The sequence below is a fragment of the Myotis myotis genome, unplaced genomic scaffold, assembly GCF_014108235.1.
Source record: "Myotis myotis isolate mMyoMyo1 unplaced genomic scaffold, mMyoMyo1.p scaffold_m19_p_9, whole genome shotgun sequence".
NCBI classification, from domain to species: domain Eukaryota; kingdom Metazoa; phylum Chordata; class Mammalia; order Chiroptera; family Vespertilionidae; genus Myotis; species Myotis myotis.
The window spans coordinates 81,786,476-81,804,728 of NW_023416401.1; the positions used below are offsets into that span (position 1 = coordinate 81,786,476).

General features: G+C 43.1%; 1 protein-coding gene, 1 long non-coding RNA gene and 3 other non-coding genes across 6 annotated transcripts in view; 4 read left to right on the forward strand and 1 right to left on the reverse strand.

Annotated features, from left to right (window-relative positions):
* The window catches only part of ZNFX1 (zinc finger NFX1-type containing 1), a 28,073-nt gene extending 21,240 nt beyond the window's left edge, over positions 1–6,833 (reverse strand). The window contains exons 1-4 of one of the 2 annotated variants that reach the window (XM_036321344.1): positions 6,449–6,564; positions 5,023–5,164; positions 4,195–4,309; positions 87–1,898 (exon numbers count right to left, since the gene is read on the reverse strand). In XM_036321344.1, coding sequence (XP_036177237.1) covers positions 87–1,898; positions 4,195–4,282 — 1,900 coding nt within the window. In that variant the 5' untranslated portion in view covers positions 4,283–4,309; positions 5,023–5,164; positions 6,449–6,564. Of the gene's footprint in view, positions 1–86; positions 1,899–4,194; positions 4,310–5,022; positions 5,165–6,448 lie in introns of both variants that reach the window. The other variant, XM_036321343.1, reaches the window with a different exon arrangement.
* Positions 6,834–6,977: 144 nt separating this feature from the next.
* On the forward strand, positions 6,978–10,240 carry LOC118662687. The gene is made up of 5 exons (XR_004969838.1): positions 6,978–7,132; positions 7,464–7,573; positions 9,020–9,215; positions 9,525–9,609; positions 10,110–10,240. It is a non-coding gene; the product is annotated as an uncharacterized LOC118662687 (long non-coding RNA).
* LOC118663914 lies at positions 7,298–7,388 on the forward strand. Its single transcript, XR_004970208.1, has one exon. It is a non-coding gene; the product is annotated as a small nucleolar SNORD12/SNORD106 (small nucleolar RNA).
* Positions 8,853–8,942, forward strand: LOC118663915. The gene has a single exon (XR_004970209.1). It is a non-coding gene; the product is annotated as a small nucleolar SNORD12/SNORD106 (small nucleolar RNA).
* Positions 9,283–9,375, forward strand: LOC118663913. Its single transcript, XR_004970207.1, has one exon. It is a non-coding gene; the product is annotated as a small nucleolar SNORD12/SNORD106 (small nucleolar RNA).
* Positions 10,241–18,253: the final 8,013 nt, after the last annotated feature.

The following is an 18,253-nucleotide window of genomic DNA, read 5'->3' on the forward strand; positions in this document are numbered from 1 at the left end:
AACCAAGACATTCTAGAAACCTAAAGTCAAGCCTTCCTTCCCTGGCTCCTAAGGTAGATGACATGTGCTCTGAAAAATTCTCTTACCTGTTCCAGGAGGTCCTTGAATAATAGCCAGTTCCCTTGTGAGAGCAAACTGCAAAGCTTCCATCTGGGAGTCATCCAGCTTCAGGGCTTCTTTGGAGGGCCACTGTCTAGGGTCTAAGACATTAACTCTGAGATATCTCAAGCCCTCAGCATTCCTCAGGGATTCCCCGGTGTCTGAGGGAGTCTTTATTAAGGGAGTGAAATCGTATCTGCCTCCCATTAGCAAGTACCTTGGCTCCTTCACATGAGAGTCACATTCCACAATGTTTCTCTGGAAGGGGACATCTTCCTGTTGGATCTCCTGGAGTCCTTCCAGGACATGCCTATAGGCCTCAAAATATGCGGTTGTCTCCACCATTAGGAAAGAGTCAGAGGGCTGGACCTCTGCTAGCAGCTGTTGGCTCTGCTCATTGAAGGAGAGCTGGACAAATCCTTGGTAGAGATCCTCCTGCTCCCGGTTAGATACTGTGGCAAAAAGAAATGTCTCAAAATTGTCCTTGGACATGCACACCAAGGACCCATAGAGCAATCGCTTGGAATTCTGCCAGCGAACAAACTTTAGTGGTTTTGTGTCAAACTGTACCTTATAGACAATGCCTGATGATGCACATACAGGGCTGATAATCCTGGTATCAAAGTAGATTCGAATGTCATCAAACTTTCTCTTCCTCAGGCCTTGGTCTTCAAAGCTTTGGAGAAGTTCCAAAATGCCTTCTCGTAAGGGCCTGACAAAATCTTCTCGAAGTAGTCGGAAGTGAGTATCCAGATAGACAGCAGTGCTCTCATATTTTCCAGAAATGATGTTGGGGCGAAGGAATGGTTTCTCATCCAAGTGCACCTCATTGTATGTAGGGTAAATGGGCATGGTCCGGTAGCTATCAACATTGTCTTCTGCCTTGGGCTGTACTAAAGTATAGGTATCTTCTCTTAAAGTGTCCTCTCGCCTCTTTTCCTGCAAATGTTGGATGATGGCCTGTACCTTTTCCAGGTTCTTCTCAGTCTCTTCCTCTATGTCAACACCAGAGGCTCTCAGAGCATTAAGAGAAGCTGGCAGGAGGGAAATGAGCATGGAAGTTTCCTGCACAGAACTGGCAGGGAAGACACTTACGAGGTCCTGGATGAGGGAGATAATGTTGCTAATGTGTTCTGGATACTGGTTTCGAATGTCAGGGATGGGTTCAGTGATCATCCCTACCACATAAGCTGGCAGGCAGACTTTGAGGAATTTTGAATTCTTCAATATGCCCAGGACATGGAGAATACTCTGGCGATCCATTCTGGAACTGCAAGCCTTCCGAAGAACCTGACAAATGAGCTCAAGGAAGTTGGGTTTCATAAAAGAATGAGACAGAAGCTCCTTCAGTCCTAAACTTGTGGCAAGTGTGATGACCACCTCAGAAGGGTCTTTCTGCAGAAGACTTTCTAGGAACTTATAGCCCAGTTTCTTCACCTGCTGTGGCTGTTCTGCAGGCTTCTGGTGAGGGACCCGCCACTGCTGGAAGTTTTCATCAGACCATGGTGGTCTGCGGTTCCTTTCCTCCTGACTGCCATTTCTCTGTCTGGCGTCATTCTCCTGACCATGTCTTTGGCCTCTAGGTTCATCATTGGCACGTCCCCTTCGGTTCCTCCTTTCTGGATGTGGGTTCCTTCCCATGGCCGCAAACCTAAGCTCTTCTCTTTGCCAATAAGGACCAAGTTGGTTGTTGGCCCTAGGATGCCTTCCCAGTTGGTTGGCTCCTCCTCTGAGAGCATTGGCTGGTGGATTATTGGCCTGATTTCTAGCTCTTGGTGGTAATTCACCATCCATAGGCCCTAAACACAATGGGAATAGTAGTTAAACATAAAAATAAAGGTGCGAGGAAATTGTTGTAGGACAACAATGCACATTTTCTTATTTTCCCAAACATCCAAGGAGTTTTGGTTTTATTTGGAGAGAAATAAGTCATGTGCTGAATGTAAAAACAGTTATTATGTTGCTGTATATATTATAAAAATATTTTTTTTTCCACAGGGTGCAAAAGGGAAAAGGAATAAACATTTGTTGAATGCCTAATACATGCTAGAAAATAAATGTATGCAGTATATAATTTAATCTTTACAAATTGGGATTATTTCAGAGCATCAAAAAGATCAGCTCATTGTTTCTAGTTTCTTGCCAGTACCAAACAATAGTCAGCACATGAGTTTCAGAGCCAAATGGACCTGGTTCAAATCTTTACCTGGGTACTTCCTCACTATATTACCAAGTTGCATAATTTCTCTAAGCTTCAGTATCTGGGTTGTTGTAAAGATTAAATGTTCAAGATGCTTAGTATAGTGTAGTACCTGTTATATAAAAAGCTCTTATTAATGTTAATTATAACTAGTAACACTAGTAATAATTTTCAGTTGGCCTACTCTATTGGTTTTTAGAGCCATTGGTTCTGCCATGAAATAATTATACTATAGGCAACACAGGCATCAAAGGAGATAAAGTTATAAAAGGAAATGTTTCTTAAACTTTGCCCAGCATCAGACAGAAAAGAGGAAGATGGGACTTTCCTTACTAAGATGTTTTTGAGCTAACTAATAGACAGTAAAGGAAACTAAAACATGAAACTCAAGTTTTCCTCCTTTCTCCAGCACAAGTTCATTTACAAAGTATTTACCTATTACCAACTCTCAGAAAAGAGAGAGCGGGGAGGGAGGTGACACACCCAGTATACGTGGGAAAGCTAACATCACCCAGTGGATGAAGCTTAACTTGTCTCCCTTGATCTGCCACACATTTCATAAGTGACCTTGGCCCACATACCCATGTCTAGTTTTTTTCACTTTCCTTTTCTCTAAAACTGATTCTGGAGTTGATCCAACTTAGCAGAATGACTTGGAGATTTTAAAAACAAACAAAAAATAAGACTGTATACAATAATTTGATGATAAAAAATACTATAAAAATTTCAAATGCACATTATATTCAAAATGATAGTTCCACTTAATGACATCAGATGCAACATCCATTTATGCACTTTTTCTTATTTTGCACTTTTTAGAGAAAATTTTAATGTGAAACAAAAGAATATTTGGTAAAATATAAATACTGTATACTACTAAACTCTAAATTTTTATAATTATGATTTCAAACTTCCAGGATATCAGAAGAAAGTCCCACTTTTAATATTTTGATCTGATTAGAAAACTAGAACAGAAAATTGTACCGTTTTTCATTATTTCAATATTCATACAGCTCATAAAATAAAATTCTATAGTTCTTCCTCATTTGTTCCACAGCTAAACTCAGATGACATATTACAAGTTTAGCGAAAAGCAAAATTCATTTGGTTGTTTTGTTTTAGAAAGTTCTGAGCAAACAGAACCACCATTGAGGTAGAGTAATGCTTTTGGAACTAACTTCGCTTTGGTGGCTAAGACTCCAGACACATGCTATCAAATTCATAATCACTAGCTATGTATGGCTATTATGCATCTTAAATGTGGCTAGTCTGAATTAAGATGTGTAAAATAATAAATGGGATTTTGAAGACTTAATACCAAAAAGAGTTAAATATGTCATTAAAATTTTTTATATTGATAAAACCTTAAAATGATAATACTTGAATATATGGGAGGTAAATAAAAACATTAAAATTATTAAAGTACCATGATAATAAAAATATATTCAATTATTCTAAAATGATATTTGAATATATTGGCTTAAATAAGACAAGTACTAAATCACTAAATTTTATTAAATTAGTATTAAATTTTAAAAATGGATTTCCCGTTTTTCTTTTAAAATATATTTTTATTGATTTCAGAGAGGAGGGGAGAGGGAGAGATTGAAAATTTTTAAATTACATTTTTGGCTTCTATTATGTTTCTACTGGACAGTGCTGCTCTAAACCAGTGTTATTCCCGTTTCTGACACTCACCACTATCTTTGAAGTGCACCCATTCATTAGCTCTCTTACGGAAAGGGGAAGGCTATTTTGTTTTTCAGAGTCAATCATACTGTAGCTAAGAAATAAGCCATTCTTTACTTGAGAGATACAATCAATCTTAGGTGGGCCTGCTGCTCATTCATAGAGAACTCAAGTTTCCTTCCCATTAATTAGAAAACGTTGCTCACCTCTGTGGTTGGTATGGGGATTCCTGGGCCTGACATCCGGACAAGGTCTTCTGTCCTCCATGACTGAATCACTAGAATTCCTCCGCATCCACGTTCCTTTAAGTTACCTGGAAATCTGTACAGGTTAAGAGAAATTAGTGCCCTTGAAACACAGCATCTAGCAGAAAAACCCAGAACAGCATTAAACCAATCCTTCTGTCTCTACATTGTAATGATTTGTTAACTAAGAGTTAAACACATTATGTTTGTTGTTGTTAATCCTCTCCTGAGGATATTTTTCCATTGGTTTTTAGAGAGAGTGGAAGGGAGGGGGAGAGACAAAGAGAGAAACACATCTATAGGTTGCCTTCCAGATGGGAATTGAACCCGGGACCTTTCAGTCCTTGGGGCGACGTTCTATACATGAGCCAAACCAGCTCGGGCTAAACACAGAGTTTAATCATGGACACAGTGTTCAACTCTGTAAACACCCAGTTATGATATGAAAACATTAAATTCACAATTTAGATGATTTCAAAGGCTCAAATTACCCCCACCCCTTCTCTTTATCCCTGTACTTTTCTAAGGGAGAGGAAGTGTCGTTAATTCCCATTCAAAACTACTGTTTGGTTTATGCCTTTGGCCCAATTACTTAATCAGTTGCTAGGTTTCAATTTCCTCTTCTATAACGCAGATAAATACTTGTTGCCAGGACAGACAGAAGTGTATTTTTGTTAATCCAAAAACCACGCATGTCTCACACTATTCAGCATTTATGTTACATAGCAACATTCTATAGCTTACAGTTCTCTACAGTTTGTAAATAAGTACAGAGCAGTAAACCCTTACCCTACTCTTTGGAATGCAGCCAAACTGGATCAAAAGAAAGAAAAAGATAAGTTTCCATCTGTGGAATGTTTCCTCCACCAGCTAGAAAAATCTGCAGGACTTTTCTCCTCCTCTACTACCGCGATAATTTTTAAGAGTGGTCCTATAAGAGGAAGAGGAAGCCCGTTTAAGGCAACTTCTCAGCACAATCGCGCACATCCTGCGGGGTGGGGCCAGGGAAAAAGTTGGTGGCTCAGAGTTCTCAGCAAGGGGATTTTGGAGCCGGTCTTTTTCTTCCTGAGTTTTTAAACATTCATGGTTGAAAACTGTGGATCGGTTTGGCATTATTCTACGAGGAGTCGCTTTTATCCTCAGCAACAAAAGGAGTCCCTTTCCTAACTGCTGGCAATAGTTTTGGTGATCTCCTGCTTCATCCCATCAAACCTGGCTCTCGTGACGCAGGTTCAATATTTAGAGTTTACTTTCCATTTTAAAAAAGTTGTCTGAGGGGACAATGCTTTCTTCCTCTTGTTGGAAAAAGAAAAACTAAAATAGAAACTCAGAAATTTTCTGGGATAAAAGAAATGAAAGAAAAGAGGAAAAAAGAAAGGCAAGGAGAGAGAGGAGCAGACAGAAACAGGAAATGCTAGGAGAAAGGCAGACCACAGTGGGTTTCTTTGGGAGTCCAGGCCTCAAGGGCAGGAAGAAGGAACTCAGTGATGGCCAAGCTGGTACAGGGACCAACTGATAGAAGGGTCATCGCCAGGGCGGGTGAAAGAGGCTGAAACAAGGGGCCAGAGCGGGGCTTGAGGGTGGTGGGGGTGGTGGTGGTAGTGGTGGTGTCTCCAGGGCCACCGGGGCCCACCTCGTCCTGGTGGGACTATGGGGTCAGGGAGAGCCAGGGTTGTGTAGTGGCTGAGGAAGGTGCCATGGCAGGGCTGAAGCAGGGAGTGGCAGGCGAGGTGGGCGAGTATGGGGCCTCAGGAAGAAGGGGGCTGAGCTCAGTTGGGGGTGCCTGCTGAAGTGCTGGGGGACCTGGAAACAAGGGTGGGGTGTACAGATGTGGAGGGTGCTTGGTGGAGGATGGGGGGCAGACATGGTGATGCCTGAGGAAGATGAAGGGGGTGGTAGGCAGAGATGGGGGTGGGAGGCGGTGACAGAGGGCACTGGGTGGTTAATGGAGGCGCTGGGGGCAGAGGAGGTGACTGGGGGCCAACGTGGGGCTGAGGCGGGGGATGGAGGTGACGGGGAAGCTGAGGAGAAGGGACAGGGACTCTGAGGTGGAAGATGGGGGCGCTGAGGAGGGTGATGGAAGTGACAGGGGCGGCGAGGAAGGAGGATCAGGGAAGTGACAGGAGCTGAGAAGGGAAACGGGGGCGCCAGGGTCTGAGGCGGCGGCGGGGTGGCCCAGGCGGGCGCCGCGGATCGCGGGTCAGGGGTCACTCACCCGCTACAGCGCGTCCTCTCGCCGCCGCGGTCTGGTGCTGGAGTTCGGACCCTGGCAGGTCTGCGACTCCGCCCGGCGCTGCGCTTTCGGTTTCCTTTCCTCACAAACACGGGGTGGAGGAAGGGGGAGGCCGGGCGGGCTGACGCGAGGACCAGGAGAAGGAGGAGGAGGAGCGGCTCTGGCACTGCCCGCTCCCCCGCCCTCAGGCACAGCAGGGGCGGGCGGGCGTCGCCTCAGCTCCCCGCCGCGCCTGGACCGAGCGCGGCTGAGGGGAGGAGACGGCGGGGGGCGGGTTAACAGTGCACCAGGCCTTTGAAAGCCTCAGCCGGCCGCGAAAAAGGGGGGAACCCAGCGGCTTCTTAATGCGCTTGAAGCGCGACATGGCGGCGAGGCGTAAGAGCCCGGGCGGTCCAATGTGTATGGGGAAGAGGGCGGAGCTAGAGCGGCCTGGACTACCATTAGGTATAGTCGGAGACTACATTTCCCATGCTGCGCCGGGAACCGGAAGCACATCGGCGCCAGTGCGCAGGCGCAAAAAAGCCCCCTCTGGTTATATAAGAGAGATTCCCAGCCTGGTACGTTCTTTTGCATCCACCTCGCCTTCTATCCAGCAGCTTTGGTCCCATGCGTCCTCCTCATCCGATGTCATCCCGCCTCGGGAATTCGGGGTTATTACTGTGTGTGGTGAGTTGAGATCTACTCTTTTCCCTTCGATATCTCCGTTCCTCCCTTTCCCTTTCCATCTCCCCTGCTCGTGGCTCCTTCTTGCCCTGATCCTAATAGGCCTAGGGCCGTGGGTGAGATCACTTAGAGCTGGAAAGACCCACGCACGGACCTGAGGATTCCTTGGCTGGTGAAAATGATGACTTTACTTTTTTCCCCATCTAATCGACCATGTTGATGTCTTTGAATATTTGCCAGTTGGTTCTGATACACCGGCCTCAAGAGGCCCGGCCATGTTCTTTTTCTACTGTGGGAAGATGGCGACTGATGCCCTTTCTCTGTTGTCTCGCAGGTTAGCGTGATCCAAAGGTACAGAATGGATCTTGAAGGAAAGGGTCGTTGCGCGGTCTCCAAAGGAACCCCGTGTAGACATCGAGAACCTTTGGCCTCCTGACCCCTGGGGTAAGCATTTGTCCCCTGGCCTGCTGGAGGAACCACGTGCTCTCGGGAGCTGCTTCCTTTGCTAGCGGAACTGGGAAATGAATTAACCAAAGCTAATTTGTACTCAGCGTGTATTAGGTATTCTTTAAAGGGCTCTGAATGCTTTATTATAATCCTAAAAATCTAACTATAAGACCTGTGTTGCTGAAGAAACAGATTTAAAGTTGCGGTAACAAAACTCTAGAGCAGCGGTTCTCAACCTGTGTGTCGCGGTCCCTCCTTTGGGGGTCGAAAGACCCTTTCACAGGGGTCGCCTAAGACCATCGGAAAACACATAATTACATATTGTCTTTGTAATTAATCACTATACTTTAATTATGTTCAATTTGTAACAATGAAAATACATCCTGCATATCAGATACTTACATTACAATTCATAACAGTAGCAAAATTACAGTTAGGAAGTAGCAACGAAAATAATTTTATGGTTGGGGGTCACCACAACATGAGGAACTGCATTAGGAAGGTTGAGAACCACTGCTCTAGAGCATTTGAGTTTGAGCCAAAGGTATGCCAGGGAAGCAAAATCTCAGTGGATTGAGATTGGCAGTTTTTCAGCTTTATACATTAGTGCAGCGATTTTCAAGCTTTTTTATCTTGGTGGCACACATAAGCTAGCTCTTAAAATTTTGTGGCACATCAAAAAATATTTTTTGTTACTTTAACAAAATAGATGTAATTTTGATTCAGTCACACAGGACAGCTATTGTTTTTTGCTCTTGTCTTTTTTTTTTTAACCGATATCAGAGGAAGGGAGCAGGATAGAGAGATAGAAACATCAGTGATGAGAGACTCATTGATTGGTTGCTTCCTGCACGCCCCCTAGTGAGGATTGAGTCTGCAACCTGAGCATGTTCCCTGACCAGGAATCAACCGGCCACCAATTTCCATGTGCTTAACTCTTGAGTCCAGGATTGACGCCCGTAAGGGCAGGACTTCTTCGGAACATGTTTTTCTTAAACCTTGATGTTCCCAGGTTTTTAGTGATAGCACCTTGCATTAAAATGTAACATCCTGACATGACACTTTGTCAGAACCCTGTGCACAAAAGCCAGCTCTTACCAGCCACACAGGCCTGTATCAAATAATAAGTTCAGAAGGTATGTTTATCTTAGCTGCTGTTTTCTTATTTCCAACAAATGGGACACGTGCTCAAATATTGCATGAATTTAAGTGCAGAAGTAAACCAACAAAATCTGATTCCTGGTTCAGGGCTTTCTGTGGAGTCCCAGAGCTTGCTACTGGCATATATGATGACTGAACTTTTTTCCCCGGCAGATCGACCGTGGTGATACAGCTTCTCTAAGCCAGTTTTATCTGATATGCCAGTTTGAGCGGCTCTTTAATCCCCCGCTTCCTTGGGCATTTAGTTGGTTGGTGGCCCTAATGTTCCATGTTTTTCCCCAGGTTTACTGTTGGCAGAAAGCAGACTTTGAGTGGATCCAGATAAATCCTTTTCCCCAGGTTTACTGTTGGCAGAAAGCAGACTTTGAGTGGATCCAGATAAATCCAGGCGTGGGGAAATGATTGAAGTGATGTGACATTTCTCCTAAATGCCCTGCTCACATGGCTGAATAGACATTGAATTCGGAGAATGGAGGAGGTAGTAACTGCTTTCCTTTTGAATGGCTACCGCTATCCCCTTTGCTCTTTTTTGTGGCTCAACTATGGCCATTGCAGCTGATGACATAACTTTTTTCCCCATCAGATCGACCCTGTTGATCTAACTAAACTACTTGCCAGTTTTTGTCTGATGCATTGGCCCGAGAACTTATAGCTCAGTTTTCCAGACTACTTTCTATATGTGGGTGTGGTTTTTTAAAGTGGGGATTGGGCTCTATGGAGTGTTTTTTGTTTTCCCCGCTGCATATCCAGGTTATTTATATTTGTTTCATCTTTTAACTTCATGCAGGGCAGGAACCCTGTGTGCCATTGGTCAGAAAGATTGATTATAGTTGGATCTTCTCCTTGGCTTGGTTCAGTCTGTCCAGTAGCAGGTAAGGTTTCTGCAAATGGTATCAACCCCCTAATGAAATGACTATTAAATGTGCTCAGTGTAGAGGAGTGTTGAGTTTGCTCACTTGGGACTAACCTGGGGACCCAGTTTCAAGTTGGGCATATAAAACAAGAGTGGAGAATAAAGTCCTCAGAAGACTATTGACCTATTGGTACTACTAGGTCTTTTAAGACAAAAATGTCTGTCTCCTGTCCCCATTTTCAAACAGTAACACCCCCTTTATCAATGATCACTCATTAAATATAAAATGTTTGCTGTCTGCAGTTTTTGCCATGTATTACATGTCTCTGAGGTTGAACATTTTGACAGTTACAATATAGACTTCATTGAGGTGCAGAAGAGACAGGTCATCTCAAGAGATAGGAATCGTCGGTAATTGTACGTCTGTTCCATCTGATTCCTAGAGTTTTAATCAGATACTCCTAAATCCCACATAAGTAGCACTTCAGAATTAACTGATTGTAATCTCTTTTTTTCTAGTTTCTGACCCATGGAGTTTGAAATACAAGGCCTCTTGGGGAAGACTGACCCTGTATTTTCCTGATAAAACATAATAAATTTTGTAGGCTTCCTATCTGGAGAAGGAAAATAAAAAGTTTTTTAAATCAAAATGCTCTTGGATTTGGTCACTGGGGATTAAGAAACACTGAACAAGGGTAGTGACCAAATCTCTACAGTCTTCAAGCACAGTGATAGGAGGCAAATCCCACACCTGTACATTTATGCAGGCATTTAAGTTTTTAGTATTTATAGAAATTCATCTATAAAGTGGGTATGAGATTCCCTTACTCTTGTACTGTGAGGATCAAATGAGATCTCAGAATGCTTAGTGTAGCACTTGGCATGGGTTAAGCCAGCTGTAGACTACGGCCCGCGGGCCGGATCCCGCCTATTTGAAATGAATAAAACTATTGAAAAAAAAAGACCGTACCCTTTTATATAATGTTTACTTTGAATTTATATTAGTTCACACACTATCCATGCTTTTGTTCCGGCCCTCCGGTCCAGTTTAAGAACCCATTGTGGCCCTCGAGTCAAAAAGTTTGCCCACCCCTGGGTTAAACATTCAATTAGTAATGGCTGTCTTCATCTGTATATAGGAATGAACTGGTTACATGGGACAACTTGATACATTGCAAACACATTATCCTGAGGGAGGAAGCCAGTCTCAAATGCTTGCATACTCATTACCATGACATTCTGGAAAAGGCAAAACTTACAATGGTGGGGAACATTATTGGAGATAGCCAGAACTATAGGGTGGGTGTGTGTGTAAAGCAGTGATTCTCAACCTGTGGGTTGTGACCCCTTTGCGGGGGTCGCCTAAGACCATTGGAAAACATTGTTTTTGTGATTAATCACTGCTTTAATTATGTTCAAGTTGTAACAATGAAATTGGGGGTCACCACAACATGAACTATTAAAGAGTCGTGGCATTAGGAAGTTTGAGAACCACTGGAAAGTAATAGCATGAGGTTTTTTTGTGGGGAAGGGGGGTTATTGTCACATTTTATATATATGTTCTAAAGTATGATTCCGTGCTAAGACTTGGATAGTCTTAAAGATATCCTTAAAGTCAGCCAGTCACAAAAGAAAGTATGATTCCACTTATATGAGATACCTAGAGTAGTCAAACTCCTAGAAACGAAGTTAAAAATAGGTGGTTGCCCCAGGAGTGGGGATGGAATGAGAAAATGGAGACTTCAATGGGTAGAGTTTCAATTTTACCAGAAAGTTCAGGAAATTGGTTGCATAACAACTCACTGGACTATACAGGTTAAAATAGTAACTCTTTTTAAAAAAAAAATAATTGATTTTTTTACAGAGGGAGAGGGATAGAGAGTTAGAAACATGGATGAGAGAATCACTGATCAGCTGCCTCCTGTACACCCTATACTGGGGATGTGCCTGCAACCGAGGTACATGCCCTTGACTGGAATTGAACCCGGGATCCTTCAGTCCACAGGCTGACACTCTGTCCACTGAGCCAAACCAGTCAGGGCGATAGTAACATTTTATATTGTGTGTATTTTTTAAAATATATTGATTTTTTAGAGAGGAAGGGAGAGGGATAGAGAGTTAGAAACATCGATCAGCTGCCTCCTGCACAGCCCCTATTGGGCATGTCCCGCAACCGAGGTACATGCCCTTGACTGGAATCGAACCTGGGACCTTTTCAGTCCGCAGGCCGACGCTCTGTCCACTGAGCCAAACCGGTCAGGGCGATTGTGTGTATTTTTATCACAGTTTTTTAAAAAAATGTTCAAGGGCAACAATAAACTCTGATAATATGGAATGAGCAATATCTATAGTGTTAACATAAAAAGTAACTTTCTGTGACTCACAAGAATTTCACTCAAGTAACTCCTCTTAGAGCTGACCTCCTCTGGTTTTTACTCATGAGACTACTAACATGACTCTTCAGGAAGAAAAGTGTTTGCCTCACCTGTTTATGGCCTAAGGTATATTTGGCATCCCATCCTGAGGAACAATCACTTCCCAACTGTGTGACCTTGGAAAATCATGTAATTTTTCCTTGCCTCAGTTTTCTTACCTGTAAAATGGAACTCATAAAAAATCTCACTGGATGGCTGCAAAAATTCCGTATGAAAAATATCTGACATGGCCCTAGCCAACTTGGCTCAGTGGATAGAGCATTAGCCTGCTGACTGAAGGGTCCCAGGTTCGATTCCAGCCAAGGGCACATGCCTGAGTTGTAGGCTCAATCCCCAGTAGGGGGCGTGCAGGAGGCAGCCAATCAATGATACTCTCATCATTGATGTTTATTTCTCTCTCCGAAATCAATAAAGAAATATGTTTTAACAAATATATATATACATACATATATGTGGCATGAAATCTCAATAAAGATGCTCAGAAAAAAACTACCAAATGGACAATCACTTAATGGCCACCAAAGATATTAGCAAAAAGAATGATTATTGGAGTTGGCAATTTTTTTTAAAATATATATTTTATTGATTTTTTACAGAGAGGAAGGAAGAAGGATAGAGAGCTAGAAACATCGATGAGAGAGAAGCATCAGTCGGCTGCCTCCTGCACGCCCCCCACTGGGGATGTGCCCGCAACCCAGGCACATGCTCCTGACCGGAATCCAACCCGGGACCCTCCAGTCCGCAGGCCGACGCTCTGTCCACTGAGCCAAACTGGTTAGGGCTGGAGTTGGCAATTTAATGTCAAGCTTATTTAATTTAACCATAGGGTGCTGCCACTAGGGCTTTTTTTAAAATCTAGAAAAAGTGAAAAAATTGAGTTCTCTTTCTTTTTAGATCCATTTAAAATAATTGCGTGTTTTTTTTCTCCTGCCTCCCTTCCCCCTTTTAAATCTTCCATATGCTGAGTCCCTAATTAAGCAAATGAAAACCTAGGTTGAGAAGTTCTCCCAAGTGAAAATCTTCTAATTTGCTGATTATTATTGGAAAAGCTGGCCAGTGATTGAACTCAGCTGAGGTCAGAGAAAAGGCCTCAGCCTAATATTATTTGGCCAAGCAATACATTATCTGATGCCAAATCCCAAGCTCTTAACTCTTGATGCAAAAGAGTTTGGGTGAGATGCGCCTAATCTAAAGAAGATGCTAAAGAAACCATCCCTACAGGAGCACTGGATTGTTTAAATAATTTTTTATCCTAAATCTCTAAATAGTAGCGCCTGGTAGTTTAGCAGTAGTGTAAAGTCAGGCAATGAATGTAAATCACTAAAAAGATGGCTAGAATGTGGCAAATACTCACAAAATAATCTGTCATTTTTATTTCCAAGGTTTAGTTTTCTTATGGGTAGAAAGGTAACAGGATCTCTAACGCACAGCGTTGGGAGGATAAAAGAAACTGGTTTGTAATTCTCAAGTCCTGTGCAAATATTAGTCAGTGTTCCTGGCTCTGGCATTTACTAGCTGGGTGACTTGGAAAAGTTACGTAACTTCTTTGTGCCTATTTTCTAATAGAAAAATGGGATAATGCTAATTGTACTTAATTCATAGGGTTGTTGTAAGAACTGTATGCAACAATATATGTAAACCTCTGGCACTTAAAGACTTAATAACAGTAGTTGCTTTTATTATAAAACTAGAGGCCTGATGCACAAAATTTGTGCACTTGGTGAGGGGGCCCCTCAGCCCGGCCTGCACCCTCTTGCAGTCTGGGAGCCCTCAAGGAATGTCCAACTGATGGCTTAGTCCAGCGGGCCTATGTCGGCACTTGGGCATCCTTAGCACTGCCACGGAGGCGTGAGAGGTTCCTGCTACTGCTGCTGCACTTGCCAGCTGTGAGCCCAGCTTCTGGCTGAGCAGCGCTCCCCCTGTGGGAGTGTACTGACCACCAGGGGGCAGCTCCTGCATTGAGCATCAGCCCCCTGGTGGTCAGTGCACATCATAGCGACTGGTCATTTCACTGTTCGGTCGATTTGCATATTAGCCTTTTATGCCTGCGGGATGGGGCCAAAACTGGCTCTCTGACATCTCCCAAGGTATCCTGGATTGTGAGAGGGTGCAGGCCAGGCCGAGGGACCCCACTGGTGCATGATTGGGGCCAGGGAGGGACACAGGAGGTTGGCCAGCTGGAGAGGGACTGCGGGAGGGCTCCAGGGCATGTCTGGCCCTTCTCGCTCAGTCCTGATCGGCCAGACCCCAGCAGCAAGTTAACCTACCAGTTGGAGCGTCTGCCCCCTAGTGGTCAGTGCATATCATAGTGAGCAGTTGAGTGACCTTAGCATATCATTAGCATATTATGCTTTGATTGGTTGAATGGACGACCCAACACTTAACATATTAGGCTTTTATTATATAGGGTGGATTTTGCAGTTCTTAGCTCTGGGTGCAAAATGTGGCATGCTAGGCAGCTTCTACATTAATTCCCAATGATCTTTGCCTCTTGGTAGTCACATTCTTTTCTAATCCCCTCCTCTCTCTTTTTTTAAAAAAATGTATTTTTATTGATTTCAGAGAGGGAGAGAGAGAAACATCGAAGAGAGAGAGTCCATCGAAGAGAGAGAGTCACTGACCATCTGCCCCCCGCATGCCCCACACTGGGGACTGAGCCCACAACCTGGACATGTGCTCTGACTGGGAATTGAACCGGGACCTCCTGGTTCATAGGTCGATGCTCAACCACTGAGCCACGGTGGCTGGATCCCTCCTTTCTTTTTTTTTTTTTTTTTTAAGTGTATTTATTGATTTGAGAGCGAGAGATTTGTTCCACTTATTTATGCAGTCGTTGGTTGCTTCTGGTATGTGCCCTAACGGGAGATTGAACCTGTAACCTTGGTGTATCAGGACAATGCTGTACTTAACTGAGCTACCTGGCTAGGGCTAATCCCCTCCTCTTGAGTGTGACTTGATACTAATGAATAGAATATGGTAAAAGTGATGGAATATCACTCTAAGATTAGATTACAGTGCCTTCCAACTAGGAAGAATTTTCCTTGTCTATAGCTCATAGGGGCTCCAATTCCCAGACTCTCTGCTGGGAGGGAAATTGAGCTGGAAAGTTAACCATGCAGAGAGGGCCAGGAACCAGGATTCACCCTGACCTTCATCATTTACCAATGGAGCGAGCTGGACATTTGACAGGAAATGGTGAAAATAACATTTTCCTGTGTGTCCAAGGGTGCCAGGCTGGGTTTGGATGGTGTCCAAAAGCAGCTAAGAAAATTCCAGTTCTATCAGGCACCTGTCTTTTTTCTATGACTATGGCTAGCTGCACAAGAAATCACACAGATACTGATTGCCTACTGAGTTAGTTCTGTCCTTAAAAAAATTATTTAAGCCCTAACCAGTTTGGCTCAGTGGATAGAGCGTCAGCCTGCGGACTCAAGGGTCCCAGTTTCGATTCCAGTAAAGGGTATGTACCTTGGTTGCGGGCACATCCCCAGTGGGGGGTATGCAGGAGGCAGCTGACCGATGTTTCTCTCTCATCGATGTTTCTAACTCTCTATCCCTCTCCCTTCCTCTCTGTAAAAAATCCATAAAATATATTTAAAAAAAAAACCAACATTATTTAAGCCTGGCCAGCATGGCTCAGTGGTTGAGCATCAACCTTTGAACCAGGAGATCACGGGTTGATTTCCCGGTCAGGGCACATGCCTGGGTTTGCAAGCTCGATCCCCAGTGTGGGGCGTGCAGGAGGCAGCCAATCAATGATTCTTTCTCATTATTGATGTTTCTATCTCTCTCTCCCTCTCCCTTCCTCTCTGAAATCAATAAAAATATATTTTTAAAAACATTATTTAAGATACAAAGGCATTATTTAAGATACAGAGTGAAGAAGACGGACAAGCAGCACCAGCAGCACCTGGGAAACTTGTTAGAAATGTAAATTTTTGGGCTCCACCCCAGTTACTGAATTAGAAAGCCTAGGGGTGAGGCTCAGCTATTTTCATGAGGCCTCCGGATGGGTGATTCTGATACACACCGGGGTCCGCCCTTTAGAGTCATCTGGACAACTCTTTTTTTTTTTTAAATATATTTTATTGATTTTTTACAGAGAGGAAGGGAGAGAGATAGAGAGTTAGAAACATCGATGAGAGAGAAACATCAATCAGCTGCCTCCTGCACATCTCCCACTGGGGATGTGCCCGCAACCCAGGTACATGCCCTTGACCGGAATCAAACCTGGGACCTTTCAGTCCGAAAGCCGACGCTCTATCCACTGAGCCAAACTGGTTTTGGCTGGACAACTCTTAAAATTACCAGTAGATAGAAATTGGCATAGTGTTTATCTGGAGGTGGGCTGGAGTGTAGACCTTGAAGCAGGGTGACCTCGGTTTTATTTTATTATTATTATTATTATTATTATTATTATTATTTATTGTTTTATTGCTTAAAGTATTACAAAGAGTATTTACATATGTCTCCTTTTTTTCCCCGCCCTTGACAATCCCCTGGCCTCCCTTACCCCCAAGTGTCTTATGCCATTGGTTATGCTTATATGCATGTATACAAGTCCTTTAGTTGATCTCTTACCCTCCCCTCCTGCCCCCCAACCCTCCCTGGCCTTCCCGCTGTAGTTTGACAGTCTGTTCGAGGCTGCTCTGCCTCTGTATCTATTTTTGTTCATAAGTTTATAATGGTCTTTATTATCCATAAATGAGTGAGATCATGTGGTATTTTTCCTTCATTGACTGGCTTATTTCACTTAGCATAATGCTCTCCAGTTCTATCCATGCTGTTGCAAATGGTAAGAATTCCTTCTTTTTTACAGCAGCATAGTATTCCATCGTGTGGATTTACCACAGTTTTCTAATCCATTCATCTACTGATGGGCACTTAGGCTGTTTCCAGATCTTAGCTATGGTGAATTGTGCTGCTATGAACATATGGGTGCATATATCCTTTCTGATTGGTGTTTCTGGTTTCTTGGGATATATTCCTAGAAGTGGGATCACGGGGTCAAATGGGAGTTCCATTTTTAGTTTTTTGAGGAAACTCCATACTGTCTTCCATAGTGGCTGCACCAGTCTGCATTCCCACCAGCAGTGCACGAGTGTTCCTTTTTCTCCACATCCTCTCCAGCACTTGTTTGTTGATTTGTTGATGATAGCCAGTCTGACAGGTGTGAGATGGTACCTCATTGTCGTTTTGATTTGCATTTCTCGGATGATTAGTGACTTTGAGCATGTTTTCATATGTCTCTTGGCTTTCTGAATGTCCTCTTTTGAAAGGTGTCTATTTAGGTCCTTTGCCCATTTTTTGATTGGATTGTTTATCTTCCTTTTGTTAAGTTGTATGAGTTCCCTATAAATGTTGGAGATTAAACCCTTATCGGTGATAACATTGGCAAATATGTTTTCCCACGCAGTGGGTTTTCTTGTTGTTTTGTTGATGGTTTCTTTTGCTGTGCAGAAGCTTTTTGTTTTGATGTAGTCCCATTTGTTTATTTTCTCTTTAGTTTCCAATGCCCTAGGAGCTGTATCGGTGAAGAAATTGCTTCGGCATATGTCTGAGATTTTGTTGCCTTTGGATTCTTCTAGTATTTTTATCATTTCCCATCGTACATTTAAGTCCTTTATCCATTTTGACTTTATTTTTGTGTATGGTGTAAGTTGGTGGTCTAGTTTCATTTTCTTGCATGTATCTGTCCAATTTTCCCAACACCATTTATTAAAGAGACTATCTTGACTCCATTGTAAGTTCTTGTCTCCTTTGTCAAATATTAATTGAGCATATTGGTTTGGGTCGATTTCTGGGCTCTCTATTCTATTCCATTGATCTATATGTCTGTTCTTGTGCCAGTACCAGGCAGTTTTGAGAACAGTGGCTTTGTAATACAGCTTGATATCTGGTATTGAGATCCCACCTACTTTGTTCTTTCTCAGGATCGCTGCAGCTATTCGGGCTCTTTTATTATTCCAAATGAATTTTTGGAGAGTTCGTTCTAGGTCTGTGAAATATGCCATTGGTATTTTAATGGGAAGTGTGTTGAATTTATAGATTGCTTTGGGTAGTATGGACATTTTAATGATGTTAATTCTACCAATCCAAGAACATGGTATGTTCTTCCGTCTGTTTATGTCTTCCGCTATCTCGTTTTTCAACGTCCTCTAGTTTTCTGAGTAGAGGTCTTTTACCTCTTTAGTTAAGTTTATTCCTAGGTAGCTTAATTTTTTTGGT